The following is a 15,127-nucleotide window of genomic DNA, read 5'->3' on the forward strand; positions in this document are numbered from 1 at the left end:
ATTATTATTATTATTATTACTATTATTATTGTTGTTGTTGTTGTTGCTGTTGTTTTATTATTATCTGGGATAGTAATACTAACAATAACAATAATAAATCATAATAAATATAATAATAATAATAGTTATTAGTTAATCGTTATTATTATTATTATTATTATTATAGGTAATAATAATAATAATAATAATAATAATAATAATGAGGGACAATATTGTCAGGGAAATTAAAAAGCTTAATTTCAGTGTAGGAGTCAAATTCTGTGCCATATTTAAATAATTATATTATTTATTTATTCTTTTATTTTAAGATTTACTTTAAATGTAGCTTTTCTTATCAGATCAGGTACTTAAAAAAGTTAAACTGTTTATTAAAAACAATTATATAAAAAAAAAAAAAAAAATTATTTTAGGAGTCAGTAGCCAAAACTTTTTTTATCTTATTAATTGTATTAATTAAATTATTTTATTAATTTAGCTGTTTTATTAGTTGTTATAGTCGTTTTATCACTTTTTATTTAATGTTTTCATTTGAATTATGAGACTATTTTGTTTCGAATTACATTTTTATTTTATTTTTGCAAATAAAAAAAGTTGAGAGTTTTTTTTATGTTTTAATTGGTTATAGGAGGCAGTTGCAGAAACGTTGGGAATTCCATCCAATCGTGTTACTTGTCACGTTAAGCGATTGGGCGGAGCCTTCGGGGGAAAGGTCACCAAAACTGCCATTTTGGCCTCCATCACTGCAGCTGCGGCATGGAAGTGAGTTGAAACGCATTTGCATACATACAGATACATTTAAATTAAATTTTATTTATACAAAAAAAAATTTTAAATGGTTTTGAAAGACGACACATGGCTCAGTGGTCGTCTCACAGCAAGAAGGTCACTGGTTTGAGTCCCGACTGGGTCAGTTAGTGTTTCTGTGTGGAGTTTGCATGTTCTCCACATAATCGCGTGGGTTTCCTCCGGGTGCTCCGGTTTCCCCCACAATCCAAAGACATGCGCTATAGATGAATTGAATAAACTAAATTGGCCGTAGTGTATGAGTGTGTATGTTTCCTGGAAGAGCATCCGCTGTGTAAAACTTATGCTGGATAAGTTGGCGGTTCATTCCGCTGTGATGACCCTTGATGAATAAAACGACTAAGCCGAAGGAAAATAAATATATGAATGGTTATAAAGTGTTTGGTAAGAAAAACTCTCTGTCTAGAACTGGACTTCCAGTGCGATGTGTTTTGGAAAGAGGAGAAGACATGCTGATAACCGGAGGACGTCACCCAGTGTGGGGAAAATACAAGGCTAGTGGATATTCTATAAACTTGCCAGTCTGTATATACAGTTGAAGTCAGAATTATTAAATGTTTATTTTTTTCCCCAATTTCTGTGTAATGAAGAGAATATTTTTTCAACACATTTCTAAACATAATAGTTTTAATAACTCATTTCTAATAACTGATTCATTTTATCTTAGCTATGATTACAGTAAACAATATTTTACTAGATTTTTTTCAAGACACTACTGCTTAAAGTGATATTTAAAGGCTTAACTAGGTTAATTAGGTCAACTAGGCAGGTTAGTTACATATCGAAAAATATAGCTTAAAGGGGTTAATAATTTTGACCTTAAAATGGGTTTAAAAAAATAAAAACGGCTTTTATTCTAGCCTAAATAAAACAAATCAGACTTTCTCCAGAAGAAAAAATATTATCAGACATACTGTGAAAATTTCCTTGCTCAGTTCAACATCATTTGGAAAATATATTTTAAAAAAGAAAAAGAAATTCAAAGGGGGGCTAAAAATTCTGACTTCAACTGTATATGTCAATTGTTTATATGTTGCAATGTTTTAACTAAGTTGGACTCCCCACCAACAGGTGGGATTCATGAAGAATGGAAGGATAACAGCAGCTGATTTCCAGTACTACGCCAATTCTGGAAACAAAGTGGATGAGTCCGTACTGGTGAGATGACTTCTGAAGACAGATCCAAATTCTCACATTCTCAAAAGTAGCTTTTTCTTCATCTCTGAACCGTAAACCTCCACTGCAGCAGCACTTGCATACAACAAAGTGCACAGTTTTATTCATAACTGTATTCTAAAGGTTTTACAGAGGAATTTGTTTATACTGTGTGATATTTGCGTGATTAGATGTACATTTTATGCTGACAAAAATTGCGAAGAAAAAACAATTCTGGCTGTTTTAAAGGTAAAGGTGCACGTTTATAACTTACAGCTACACATTGGTACCTTAAAAGTAATAATGTGTACCTTTAATGCACTATGAGGTACACGTTTGTACTTTTTAGGCATTAATATGCACCTTTAATTTACAAATGTGGAACTGTTAGGTACAAAAGTGTCTTTTTTTGAAAGGTACCACCTCAGTGACAGCTGTTGTACCTTTATTTCTGAGAGTGTAGATGGTTAAAAAGAGACTCCCAAAATCCTCTCTGTAAAAACCTTTGACTTTAATATGTAAACAAAAAAATGTCCTTACTTTTGTGCTAGAAATGTGTGCAAATTAGTATGTTTACTGAAATAGTGGCTTATTTGGACCACATTAGAAAACATGTAAGACAAAAAACGTTTGCAATTCTTAATGTAATCAATCAGCTGAGGAAGTATGGTGATAACTACTACTGTAGTTATGTTTTTATCTGTTCAGTGTCTTGCCTTAAGAATTTGAGTTAACACCAGCATTCAAGATGATTCATAAAATGTCAGCACTATCAGCTTATAAGTCATGAGCTATCAGCACTTTGAGAGTCAAAACAAACATACAAGCAACACAAAATCAATACCTGTGGCTCCCGATGATGCATCGTGGTCTAGTGAAGTATGAATATTATTTTCAACATTAAATACTTTTAATCCACACCTTCAGCAAATGTTTCTCAGTGCTTTTATGATGGCAAAGTAATACTGTGTCATTTTTATACTTTACTTTTCCAGGTCGCAGAGAAGATCCTCCTGCACCTCGATAATGCTTACAACATTCCCAACCTGCGCGGACGATCTGCAGCCTGCAGGACCAACCTGCCCTCCAACACTGCATTTAGAGGGTTCGGTGTGCCCCAGTGTATGCTGGTCATCGAGAGTATGATTGATGATGTGGCTCTTCAACTCGGACGTCTACCTGAAGAGGTTTGTGCCATGCAGGCACAAAATGAGATTTACGTTTAGCCCATTTACATCATACAGCTTTAATATATTATTAGAAATTATTATATATTTCACTAATGATCACGTAAATGGACTGCTTTTAAAGATTATTAGCCCCCTTTAATTTTTTTATTTATTTTTTAAATATTTCCCAAATGATGTTTAACAGAGCAAAGAAAATTTTCACAGTATGTCTGATAATGTATTTTCTTTTTGAGAAAGTCTTATTTGTTTTAAACTTATTTTGTTTTTTTTGATAGTCTACAGAACAAACCATCGTTATACAATAACTTGCCTAACTAATATAACCTGCCTAGTTGAAATAGTTAAGCCTTTAAATGTCACTTTAAGCTGTATAGAAGTGTCTTGAACATATATCTAGTAAAATATTATTTACTGTCATCATGGCAAAGATAAAATAAATCAGTTATTAGAAAACAGTTATCAAAACTATTATGTTTAGAAATGTGTTGAATAAACCTCTCTGTTAAACAGAAATCGGGGAAAAAAAATAAACATTGTATCGTATATATATATATATATATATATATATATATATATATATATATATATATATATATATATATATATATATATATGAAATATTTATTTATTTCAGTTGTTGATGCTAATATTCTAATGACTATTTATTTATCATTCATGTAGCCGTTCATGTAATTCTGGGAATAAATATTCATTTCTTTGTCTTTATTCATGAATTAAAGTATATAGTATAAATATTTAACTGAATTAAATAATAATAAATAAATAATGAATTAGATATTAAAGTAAATTAAAGTAAATATTAAAGTGAATCAAATTATAACAAATAATTAAATATTAAAGTAAATTAAAGTAAAAATGAAAGTGAATTAAATACTAATAAATAATTAAGAAAATATTAAAATAAATGTTAAAGTAAATTAAATAATAATAAATAATTAATTAAATACTAAAGTATATTAAAGTTAATGTTAAATTGAATCAATTATTAAGTTAAATTAAAGTAAATATTAAAGTTCAGATATAAAATGTATCAAAACTTTCTATATTAATTTTGTTAGCGCGCATTGTTAATCTTACAGTGAACGATTAATTTGTTTATCCACTGAAAAAAAGGTTTGTTTTGATAGTTATAAATCAAAATCGGACCATTTGCGGCAGTCCTTCTCTGATGATGTCAGTTTGACAGCTTGGGTGAAACTTGCTTTGCCACATCTCTCCAACCGATGAGAGGAGGAGCAAAAAATAAACATCGTTCTTACTCAATATTCCATTTCAGTTAAAAATACATTATCATACTGAAATAAAAAAAATAAAAAAATATTTTTCATTAATATAGCTTTTTTTGCGCTGATTAATTATATTTACCTTTAATGCTGACAATTGCACTACACACTTGTACTTTTTTGCCATCAATATGTACATTTAATTTACAAATGTGGACCTGTTTGTTTATTAATTTGTATTTGTAATGATTATAGCGTCTTCTGATATAACAGCAAACTTTTATTCACTTTCTTATTTCTTCATCTCCTATCATTTTACTTTTGCAGATCAGGGAGATGAACATGTACAAGCAAGTTTCCCTCACTCACTACAAGATGGAGTTTGACCCAGAAAACCTTGTCCGCTGCTGGAAGGAGTGTATGGAGAAATCTGACTTCAGTCATCGCCGTAAAGCCATCGATCTCTTCAACCAGCAGAACCAGTTCAAGAAGAGAGGAATCTCCATCATACCCATCAAATACGGCATTGGCTTTGCTGAGGGCTTCCTCAACCAGGTTTACCCTTCCCTAAAACATGCTTTAGGCAGTTTTAAACTTCTTAATAGTTGACCACCAGATGATTTATCTGTGTTTTTGTGTGTTTATACCCAAGGCTGCAGCTCTCGTGCACATTTATAAGGATGGATCTGTGCTGGTGAGCCACGGCGGGGCAGAAATGGGTCAAGGCCTACACACTAAAATCCAACAGGTACAGCTAGTGCTCAATGTATCAACATTTTTATGAGTGAATAAGAGCTAATAATACTTATCGTTGAATTTCGATTCCATGGTTGTGCACATATTTAAGGGTGTGAAAATCTCCTTGTCTTGTTTTTCCTACTCTGCACCAATGTTAGCCTCAAAGACTACAGAATACACAAGACATGTCACTCATATAGTTTTGAATGGGGAAAAAATGTCAAACTGTCCTGCTTCTGTCATTCAAATGCAAATCACATGTGGAGAATGACTTGAACGGCCAAAAGCTTGTAAACAAAGCAGTCACTGTCATTTTGAGAAAAGATTTGCTTTTAGGAATAAGTTGGAAATTACGTCAGAAGAGCAGCGGGAACGGACGCAGCATTATTCAGAAAAAAATATATAATAAAATATATAATATATATATAATATATATAATAAAATATATAATATATATTTTATATATAAAATATATAAAATATATAAGCTGTTGATTTTCTCTGTAGTTACATAGTTTTACAGTATCACGTCTGATCGCGTCCTTCAGAAATGGGACATTGTTTGCATTTAAAGAGCCCCTATTATACATTAAAAAGGGTCATATTTTGGATATATGGGTCTCCAACAACATACTGATTTGCAGGCAAGGTTAAAAAACACTTTCATGGTCTTATCATATGAATTTATTTTTACCTAATTATCCCAGCGACTCCCATATAAATCCTTCAGTGATTAATTTGTTCCCAATGTTACCAAAGCCCTCCTTAGCCTGAAGCTAATCTGCGCTGATTAGACTTATGACAGCCTGTTGTGATTGGTCGACAGCGTTCAGCACGGTTTGTCAAGCCCCTGGTTCCACAACATTCAGGTCACTTTCAAAAACCCACAATAGGATCTCGTTAAGGATGATCGTGTGTGTGTTATATCACGTCAATGCTGTAAATTAAATATTGTAAGTGCATGTGAGGCTCCAGCAAGGTTGCCAGGTCAAAGTAAGTTTTCCAGCCCAACGATAACTCAAACCCACACAAAGATTTGCAAGAAAGAAAAATCTTGATGCACGTTATGAAAGAAGTCGCAACCCAAAACTTCATATTTTTTTATTCTTATAACTTTCAGTAGAGTTCAATAGCAGGAAAACCGTGGCCCTGGCAACATTGATTTTCATTATTGTTATTTATTTATTATTATTTTATTATTTACGTATTATTATAGCTGGGGCTCTCAACCACGTTCCTAGAGGACCACCAGCACTACAAGTTTTGTATGTCTCCCTAGTCTGTCACAACCGGTTCTGGTCTTTCAGCTTCTGTTAATGTTAAGGAAACATGGAATATGTGCAGAGCTGGTGGTCCTTCAGGAACATGGTTGAGAAACACTGATCTATGGTATGACTACAGATTTTTTTTGTTTGAAATACTGGTCATACAAATAGAAAGTAATTGAGAGTAAGTATTTAATGCAGGTGTATATAAAAAACGCTTAAACATTTTCGACACATGCTTAAAGTAGTAAAGCATTGACTCAAACTGTTATTTTAGTTGAGTTGACTAAGTTAATTTCATGTTTTTGTGTGAAATAAAAGAAAGCGAATGTTCAATTAATGTTATGAAATTTTGTCAGTTATAACTAGATTATAATTAAAACAGTTCAGATGATTAAAATATGACTAGACTAACTGTGGGTTCACGTCAAATAAAACGCAAATGTGTGCATTTTTTCCAGATTACTCGTAGGATGTTTTGAATATTGTCTGCTCGAGATACATTTGATCTTCCTACATTTTTTAATGCAGAAAATATTTCCAGCATTTTGCGTCATTTGCGATGGCTTGATGCAAATTCATCTCTGTTGAATTGACTTTGTATGTTATATACTCAAATAGTACGAGTTGTAATATCGATGTTTGGTGTTAAGTCAGCATGAGACTAATTCTAAATATAATATCAAAACTGGCTGTATAAGCGAACATTGCTCACAGCAAATTAGTTTTCGGGCTGATCTTGGTTGTTTTATCACAGGTGGCCAGTCGAGAGCTGAATATTCCTGCATCTTTGATCCACATTTCTGAAACCAGCACACAGTGTGTCCCGAATACCTGCCCGTCTGCTGCATCCTTTGGTACCGATGCCAACGGGATGGCAGTGCAGGTATAAACACAGCATTTTAAAAGCACCAGATTAAATTGGACAACAGAATTTGTTGATTTTTGGTCTGTAGGAGACAGATTTGATTTAAGATAAGGTTTTGATTGGACATTGTACACTTTTAATGCATTTTTGGAGTGTGAAAATCATACTTTTACAGGATGCCTGCCAAATATTATACAACAGACTGGAGCCAGTCAGAAAAAAGGATCCTAAGGGGACATGGCAGAACTGGGTAAAGTGATCTAAAACGTTTTGCATTTTTATTTTTATAGCAAAACAAAGATAATTGATGCATTGATTAATGCTACGATATTCTGTAGTGATATGTATGTATACTGTGTATATATATATATATATATATATATATATATATATATATATATATATATATATATATATATATATATATATATATATATATATATGCTTTCAAATTGTTCTTTTTTAAATCTAAAATCGTATTGAACCGTGACTTCAGAAACGAAAATGTAATTGAATCGAGGATTTGGAGGATTGTGACACCCATAAAATATATATATATAGATATATATATATGTATGTATATATATATATATATATATATATATATATATATATATATATATATATATATATATATATATGTGTGTATATATATATATATATATATATATATATATATATATATATATATATATATATATATATATATGTATATATATATATATATATATATATATATATATATATATATATATATATATATATATATATATATATATATACAGTTGAGGTCAGAATTACTAGCCCCCCTTCAATTTTTTTTTATTTTTTGAATATTTCCCAAATGACAAATGATGTTTCACAGAGCAAAGACATTTTCACAATATGTATTTCTTCTGGAGAAAGTCTTATTTGTTTTATTTCAGCTAGAATAAAAGCAGTTTTTAATTTTTAAACACCTTTTAAATTTAAAATTATTAGCCCCTTTAAACTATATATATATATATATATATATATCAAAAAAAGGAAAATAATATTGTCTAAATTAATGTTTTTATTGTTATTTATTATTTAAGAAGTATCCAAATTAATAATTAATCAGAATTTGATAAATTATTAAGCTTGTATGTATTTTATTGACATTTTATTAGTGTAATAAATTATTAATTTACTAAATTTAATACAGTTGTCTTCTTATAATGAAGTATTGTATTGACAAATGTTATTTTTTTACTCTTACTTCAATCGAATGAATCATTTTCATATATTACATTTGTTTTTCATGCATGCCATCACTAATTTAATTTTGAACTAATATTTTGAACAAATGTATACAGTTTTAAAAATTAATTTTTTGTCTCTTTTATAAAAAATAAATAGTACTTTTACTTTTTTACTATAATAATATATAATATTATGTAATATAAAAATATATTGTGCTATAATTATCAAATTATCAGAGAAAGAATTTAATATATTTAAAAACATATATTAGATTTAAAAATGTTACAAATCTATGTAATATATTACTAAAAAAATGCTACTGAAGGTTGTCAGTGACTTAAAGTTCCTTTCTTTGATAAATGCCTTAAACTTTCCTCTTTTATATTTTTGTATTTATGTCTTAACAGATTATGAAAGCGTTTTTGGAGAAAATCAGTCTGTCGGCAACAGGATATTACAGGTAAGCCATCCAGATTTCACTTAGAAACAACTTTTTTTCTTTTTCTTTTTTTTCTAAGTTTAGCAGTAATAAACAAATGCTTCAAAACAGACAAAACAAGGAGTTTCTGTTTGATGTGTCTGATTAAAGAAACATTTTGTCTGTTTACAGAGGTCATGATCTGGACATGGACTGGGAGAAGCAGGAGGGAAGACCTTATGCTTACTTTACATATGCAGTTTGCTGCAGTGAGGTGGAGCTAGACTGTCTGACTGGAGAGTACAGGGTAAATCCAGATAAATGCTGATGATTTTGGTCATATACACACACTGATTATCACTGTAAAACCTATTTAACATACTGCATCTTTTCCTTATAGACCTTGAGGACGGATATTGTTGTTGACATTGGCAGAAGTATAAATCCGTCCATCGATATTGGTCAGGTAGGATTTTATATACAAATTAATTCTTTCTAGCAACAAATGTATACTAGATTACTGTATATATGTTTTTAGCGCCCCCTTGTGACAGATACAAGAATAGATTTTAAGTTTTTACTATTCAAGTTTATTATATTATATTATATTATATTATATTATATTATATTATATTATATTAATTATATTATATTATATTATGTTATGTTATATTATATCATATTATATTATATTATATTATATTATATTATAGTACCTAAATGTGCACTATTTATCTATCTACACTTGATGTAATTAATAAAATACATTATATTATCTATCGATGTGTATACACGTGTTTTATACCAAAACATTTAGTTGTGATTAATCATTTTGCATGAATATTCATGATAATAATAATAATAATAATAAATATTATGTTAGCACCAAATCATCATGTTACTACAAACACTGAAGGTGTATGTAACCCTTAAGTAATTATGCTGCAAATTCAGCTTTCAGTCATTGAAATAAATGACATTTTAGAGTATACTGATGTAGTAATTTGCTGTTTGTAATACTTTCATAAAAGTTCTAGTTTTACTACATAGTAAAACAAAGATTATTCTAGTAATTTCAGACTATATATGAATATACATCACATGCATGTGTGTGTTTGTTAGATTGAGGGAGCGTTCACGCAGGGATTGGGTCTCTACACCATGGAGGAGCTGAAATATTCTCCGTCTGGTGTTTTGTACACACGTGGCCCAGGCCAGTACAAGATCCCAGCCGTATGTGACGTCCCGCTCAACTTTAACGTCTATCTTTTAGCCGGCTCATCCAACCCTCACGCCATCTATTCCTCAAAGGTGATTCACTCGAACATTTATTCACATCTAAAGCAAGAAATGCGTGAAAGGTTCAGGGCTGCACATCAGTTTTTTTGGGTGACTATTTGAGCAAATACATGATTAATACTGGCTCACTTCCATGTGCTTACAACGGACTTTTATTTTTCTTTCATCCTTCAAGTCACAATCATAGCAAAGTTGTGCTAATGTATTATGTCTTTTGCATTTGATTCACACACAAATCTGAAGCCTACTGACACCTCAACTTACAATCAACTTTATATTTATAACACATCTTGTATATTTAAAAAGCACATTATTTTACACAGCTAATGAAACTTTTTTTACACATTTGTAATAATTATCCTAGCAGTCATGCATGATTTTGTGGTAACTTAAGTAACAAGGCTCTGAATGCCAACCTCACTGGTATGCAAAACAGTATTTTGGAGTATTAATCCTAAATGCACACCTACCTACAACACAGTCAAACAGTGTTGCCCCTTGTGGACAAACTAAGTAGTGCAAAATCAATTCAATGAACATTCTAATGGCCAGTTTCCACTGAGTGGAACGGTACGGTTCGATACGCCTTTTGACAGTGGAAACGGTCACGAAAAGCGTATCGAACCGTACCGTTCCACTTTTTCGGCACCCTTTTGAAAGGGTACTAAAACAGGGTACCAAAAGGTGGAGCTACACGCGTAGCTGAACGCTGATTGGTTACACAGATACCGCCATGTTATAAATACACAGCCGAGACATTACATTGTAATACTATATGCATATAATAACGAGCGAAAAGCGAGAATGAAGTGCGAACAAACAAAGGAGAAGCCCGACAACACACAGGAGCAAATTGTTTCAGAAACCTAAATCACGAACAAACTGCCATGTTTATCATCGCCTTCTGGACTATTATGAACTCGGAATGACAGAATTACTCTTTAATAGAGTTTACATGTGCTGGTGAAGATTACAGACACAGATGAGAGGTTTGCACTGACTGTGGGCTATGTTGCATGTTGTTTTTGAACACAAATAAGGGCTAAATGTCTGCTGTATGTAGTTTTTCTGCCATTAGTATCATTTCAGAGACTGTAAGGGGTTATATATGTTCATAAATACACAAGTGTTTATGTGTATAAAGCATCTGTTTTGTGAGAAGTGCTTCTCATATGATTTGTGAACGACCTGTACAGCTTTTCCATTTATTAGAGCGAGAATGACGTCTACCGAAACTTTCTGTCGTTCACCACGCCCACCAAAAGGCTACCCTTGGTAGTGGAAACACAAGCCTGATAAAGGTGACCCGTACCGTATTGTATCAGTCAGTGGAAACAGGCCATAACATTGGTTTAACTATGGATCATCTGAAAAATATGTTTTTGGCAACACTTCAGTTAAAGTGCCAATTACCTCTATTAAATAGTGACGCATTACATGCCTATTATTAAGATATTGGCTGTTTATTAGTACTTAGAAAGTATGATCTTATTCTATATTTCTAATCCTACTCAATACCTAAACCCAAATGCGACCTTAATAACTGTGCATTAAAAAATGATGTACATAGGTGTTGAATCTTTTGGTTCACCTTCTGTGAATTTATTTATTTCCTTTTTCACCACAGCACTAAAAACTAAAAGTAGTGGAATTAATTTAAACATGAATTTAGAATCACTAATCTTGGCCTCTGAAATGATTTGTCCAGTTGTGTGCATTCAAGGTACTGATTGGCTCACAAATAGACCCTTGTTGAACCAAGCTAGAGTTTGACGTTAATGGAATTTTTTGTTTGTTTGTTTTTGACAGTTTAAAGGCACAGTATGTAGTGTTCGCCACTAGAGGGCGCTATTCAGAACAAACAGTGGTGTATTCATGGGTGAATTATGTTTGTGGATCACTTAAAGTATTCTAAATGTATTTTCATATACAATTGACACTAGAATTATTAAACCCCCTTTGATTTTTTTTTCTCTTTTAAAGATTATTTAAATTAGTTATTTATATATTAAAAATTAGTTCCTAAATGATGTTTAACAGAGCAAGAAAAATTTCACAGTATGTCTGATAATTATTATTATTTTTTATCTGGAGAACGTCTTATTTGATTTATTTCGGCAAGAATAAAAGCAGTTTTTAATTTTTTAAAAACCATTTTCAGGTCAAAATTATTAGCCCCTGTAAGCTATATATTTTTTTCAATTGTTGTTATACAATAACTTGCCTAATTACCCTAACCTGCTTAATTAACCTAGTTAAGTCTGTAAATGTCACTTTAAGCTGTATAGAAGTGTCTTGAAAAATGTCTAGTTAAATATTATGTACTGTCATCATGGCCAAGATAAAATAAATCAGTTATGAGAAATGAGTTATTAAAACTATTATGTTTAGAAATGTGGTAAAACAAATTCTCTCCGTTAAAGAGAAATTGGGGACTGAAATAAACAGGGGGGCTAATAGTTCAGGGGGTTTAATAATTCTGACTTCAACTGTATAAATATCGGTTTTCTGGAATATCATGTCTGTTTCAGACATTAAAGTTCAGGGAGTTTTATTTTTAATGGAACATAATTTTAATTAATGGAATATTAGGCCTTTTGTTCTTTATATGTAATTTCCATTTATCAAAATGTATTTTGTATTACATGTGTTTTTTGTTTAATATTTCACATGTCATTTTTTAATGCAGTCTATAAGGAGGCAACAAAAAAAACACAGTTTTCGGTTTTAGGTCACGTTTCGGTACAGTTTGGTATATAAAACAGTATGTTGTGCAGTATGCAGTAAAAAAGCACTGTCAAATAAAAAGAAAATACTCTACAAGCAAAAAATAAATAATAATAAAAATACAAAATGAATACATTTTTGCAAAAATAATACTAAAGTAAACAGTGCTTTTAATGTTTTTCATGTACCCAACAGTAGATTGGGGGAGCGATTTCCCCCAAAGTGTCGTTCCAGCATGGTGTTTCCATTCTCTTCTTTGCGAAACATGGGTTACCTTCGTGACTGGAAGGTTTTCAGATACATAAACTGAAAAATATAATCAAATGTAATACTGCATAGTTCATATAATTTTCGCTGTATAAATTACATAAATGTTAGCCAGCACTGAGCTAGCTATTCAGTCAAGTTGATTTTTGTTTTTTGATTAATATTAAAAACCACAGACAGCAGCAATAGTTCTGTTTTTAGTTTAAGATGTAGCTCAATAAGAAAGACAAAGACAACACAATTTCCCGAAAGTTTACATTCCAAGGCACAACTGCTCATCAAGTTGGACAGGTGGACATAATTATTGGTCATAACTGAGTCATACCCTTGAGAAGCAAGACTTGATTTGCGCAACATAAGTTTCATTCACGTGTTTAGTTTGTGGCACTTCTCAGATCTCCTATGCATGGCATAGAGTTTTGGTTCTGTGCTTCTAGATCAGTGTTTCCCAACCACGTTCCCGGAGGACCACCAGCTCTGCATTTTTCCTTGTCTCCTTAACCAAACACACCTGATTCAGATGATCAGCTCATTAGCAGAGACTGAAAGACCTGTGATGGGTGTGACAAAGGAGACATCCAAAACATGCAATGTTGGTGGTCCCCCAGGAACTTGGTTGAGAAACACTTTCCTAGACCACACATGCTCATGCTCTGACATGCGGCTCACATTTTCATTTTCACGTGAAAGTGTCCTTAACTTTAGTGCTCACTAATAGGACATTTACTCGTGGGGAGCCGTGTTTCAGCACATAGACATACATTCTAACATGAACAGTTACTTTATTGAGTAAACAAGGGACTAGGGCAGGGGTCACCAATCTCGTTCCTGGAGGTCCGGTGCTCCAACTTGCCTCAACACACCTGCCTGGGTGTTTCAAGTATACCTAGTAAATCTTTGATTAGCTTGTTCAGGTGTGTTTGAATAGGGTTGGAGCTAAAATCTGCAGGACACCAGACCTCCAGAAACAAGTTTGGTGATCCCTGGACTAGGGCAAATGCAAAGTACAGTTTTTAAATTTGAATGCAAAAAAAAAAAAAAAACACTGAAAAAAAAATGCAATATTTATATGCTTATCGAACTGTGGACGTTGTATAGGCATCCGTAGTAGCGTTTATTAGGTAGTATAAGAGGATGCTGACAGAATTGAGTACTTGTAGTTAATTAGGTAGCTTGCTAATCACTGTTTTGATCGGTTTTATCGATTTTAGTCTCATATTAATCATAAAACATGCATTTTTCCTGTTTGTCTGCTCTCTGCTCATTATAGATCAGGGAAATTTAGCTTTTTGTAAGTGAATGTCAGCAAAAGGTTAGGGAATTTGATGTTTGGCTTACAGTCAGAACAATAGGGTATATGCACATGGTCAGCCCAAACGCTTTAAACTGCCCAGCCTTTATGAAAAATCAGCACATTTAAGGTCTGATTTCTTTAAAAATCTGCGATCTTCACTGTCTGATTGATATATACAAAATAAAGTGGGCCTCAGACCAGAAAAGAAGCACTATGCCATGTCTTTAAAATAGGGAAATTTATTTTACCCCAGTATTTTCAATGGAGCTTCTGAGCTAGCCTGCTGCTACTGACGGCGCTTGTGTTTACATGGTCTTTCATCTCGTTTTACGCTTGAACAGCTAAATGAATGCTCAAGAATACTTAACTGATTATAGTTTAATGGCATTACAACATCAATGCTGTAAGAGGAACCATTTGAAATTAAAATTCGTCAGAAAAACCTTTCACCGGAAGTTTAACATTGGCTAAAAAACTGTGCTATATCCCACTGTTCTAGTGTTTCTTTGTATATTTTATCATAAGTTGTCACAGAAGAGTCCACTCTCAAAAATGAAGGCACTTAATCTGTTACTGGCGTGGTACCTTTTCGAAAGATACAAATTTGTACCTAAAAGGTCCTTATTAATACCCCA

At 32.0% G+C, this 15,127-nt stretch overlaps 1 protein-coding gene across 1 annotated transcript in view; it reads left to right on the forward strand.

Moving 5' to 3' along the window:
* Window positions 1-15,127, forward strand: part of aox6 (aldehyde oxidase 6) — a 31,885-nt gene that overhangs the window by 16,131 nt on the left and 627 nt on the right. The window contains exons 22-33 of the mRNA NM_001278817.1: window positions 626-759; window positions 1,211-1,298; window positions 1,876-1,962; window positions 2,955-3,146; window positions 4,721-4,948; window positions 5,046-5,141; window positions 7,153-7,281; window positions 7,439-7,513; window positions 8,895-8,947; window positions 9,098-9,212; window positions 9,306-9,371; window positions 10,028-10,216. Of these exons, the coding sequence (NP_001265746.1) occupies window positions 626-759; window positions 1,211-1,298; window positions 1,876-1,962; window positions 2,955-3,146; window positions 4,721-4,948; window positions 5,046-5,141; window positions 7,153-7,281; window positions 7,439-7,513; window positions 8,895-8,947; window positions 9,098-9,212; window positions 9,306-9,371; window positions 10,028-10,216 (1,452 nt within the window). The remainder of the gene's footprint in view (window positions 1-625; window positions 760-1,210; window positions 1,299-1,875; window positions 1,963-2,954; window positions 3,147-4,720; window positions 4,949-5,045; window positions 5,142-7,152; window positions 7,282-7,438; window positions 7,514-8,894; window positions 8,948-9,097; window positions 9,213-9,305; window positions 9,372-10,027; window positions 10,217-15,127) is intronic.

Source organism: Danio rerio, chromosome 22 (genome assembly GCF_049306965.1).
Source record: "Danio rerio strain Tuebingen ecotype United States chromosome 22, GRCz12tu, whole genome shotgun sequence".
Taxonomy (NCBI): domain Eukaryota; kingdom Metazoa; phylum Chordata; class Actinopteri; order Cypriniformes; family Danionidae; genus Danio; species Danio rerio.